This window comes from Penaeus japonicus, unplaced genomic scaffold (genome assembly GCF_977035675.1).
Source record: "Penaeus japonicus unplaced genomic scaffold, GWHDUDI00000001_assembly GWHDUDI00000036, whole genome shotgun sequence".
Lineage (NCBI taxonomy): Eukaryota > Metazoa > Arthropoda > Malacostraca > Decapoda > Penaeidae > Penaeus > Penaeus japonicus.
In genome coordinates, this window is record NW_028234438.1 from 13,800,537 (window position 1) to 13,803,036 (window position 2,500).

General features: G+C 26.9%; 1 protein-coding gene across 1 annotated transcript in view; it reads right to left on the minus strand.

Moving 5' to 3' along the window:
• LOC122262008 (NADPH oxidase 4) overlaps positions 1–2,500 on the minus strand; it is an 80,472-nt gene that overhangs the window by 12,211 nt on the left and 65,761 nt on the right. Inside the window, 1 exon segment of the mRNA XM_086531576.1 lies at positions 1,986–2,150. Within this exon segment, the coding sequence (XP_086387702.1) occupies positions 1,986–2,150 (165 nt within the window).

The following is a 2,500-nucleotide window of genomic DNA, read 5'->3' on the forward strand; positions in this document are numbered from 1 at the left end:
TATATATATATATAAATACAGTATATATATATTTATATGTAATGATATAGATATAAATATATATATAAATATATATCTTTTTCTGTATATATATATATATATATATATATATATATATATATATATATATATATATATATATATATATAGTGTATACATATATACAGATACATATATCCCTAAATATATATATAATACAATAATATATATATATACAGTATATATATATTATATAATTAATTTTTATAATATATATATAATATACAGTATTATATATATATATATAAAATATATATATATAATATAACAGTCTAAATATATATATATATATATATATATAAATATATATATATATATATATAAATATATATATATATATATATATAGTACAGAAAAAATATTATATATATAATATAATCTTAAAATATATATATATATACAATATATATATATAATAATATATATATATATATATATAATATATATACAGTATAATATATATATATAATATATAATATATAACGTAATATATATATATAATTATCTATATATATATATAACTATATATATATATATATATATTGTATATACTATATATATATATATATAAATATATTTGTATATATATATATTATATTAAATATATATATATTGTATATATATATATATATATATATATAATATATTGTATATATATATATAATATATAATTATATATATAAGTATAAATTATATTGTATATATATAAATGTATATATATATATATATTGTATATATATATATGTATGAAATAAATAAATATATAATTGAAGTCTCTATATATAGTATATGTATGAATCTATATAAAAAACGTCTGACACTATATAAATATATATATTTATGTATATATATATATATAAATGTATGTCTATATCTACTCTGTACTGTATATATATCAATGTAAATATCAATATTAATGTAATATACATCTATTCAATACATAATATAAACAGATACATCTATCCTCTCCCTCAAATCAACATATACATGTTCATCCATACCATACACATACATATATACATAAAACTATCTAATGATATCTGTCTGGATATTTATATATAAACCAATCTATCTATATCTATCTATATATACAAACACATCCATCTATCTATATCTATCCTTCTAAAGTCACCTATACATCCATCCGTATATTTTTATATGTACACACCTCTCTATCTATATTTGCCTATATATATATATATATATATATATATATATATATACATATATATATATACATATATACATATATATATACATATATCCATATATATATATATATATACATATATCCATATATATACATATATATACATATATCCATATATATACATATATATACATATATACATACCTCTCCATGTCTATCTATTCATCTATATCTGTCTGTCAGTCTATCTATCCATCTATATTTGTCTGTCAGTCTGTCTATCCATCCATATCTGTCTGTCAGCTTATCCATCTATATGTCTGTCTGTCAGTCTATCCATCTATATCTGTCTGTCAGTCTGTCTATCCATCTATATTTGTCTGTCAGTCTATCCATCTATATCTGTCTGTCAGTCTGTCTATCCATCTATATCTGTCTGTCAGTCTGTCTATCCATCTATATTTGTCTGTCAGTCTATCCATCTACATCTGTCTGTCTATCCATCTACATCTGTCTGTCTATCCATCTACATCTGTCTGTCTATCCATCTATATCTGTCTGTCTATCCATCTATGAACCGAGTTCACTGTGACAAATGTATAAAAGGGTATAAATGAGACAATATTTTCACAACACAAGAGATGTAATTTACGCGTTTCGGGTTACCCCGTCTTCAGACCTACCTATCCATCTATACCTGTCAATCAATCCACATATATATATATTCGTCTATCTATCCATCTATCCATCTATCCATCTCTATCTATCTGTCCCGCACCAGGTCCGCCGTACTCACCTGTCCGGGCAAACAAGAGAACCCCGGGTGTCGCAGGGTGAGCTCCACCACGTCGCAAGGGTGGAGGACCACTTCCACAATCTCCACCTCCACCCTCCGCCTCCACACCCTCACGAGCCAGTCCGCCGTCCACATCAGGAGGGCCACGCCAACCCAGATCCAGGTCTGAGGGAGGGAGGGAGAAAGAGGGGGTTATAGGGGTTGAAGGTCGGGTGAGGGGTGATGGGGGAGGGGAGGGGGGGAAATGAGGTTGTTTGGATGTGTTGGTTATTTCGTTTTTTTTTTGTTTTTTTTTTTGGGGGGGGGGGGGGTTTCCTGGTTGGGTATGGATATGATTATTTTTTTTCATATATCTAAGCGTATGCGCATATACACTCACACACACACACACCCACGGACACACACACACAAACACACACACACATACACACACACACACACACACACACACACACACACACACACACACACACACACACACACACACACACACACACACACACACACACACAAAA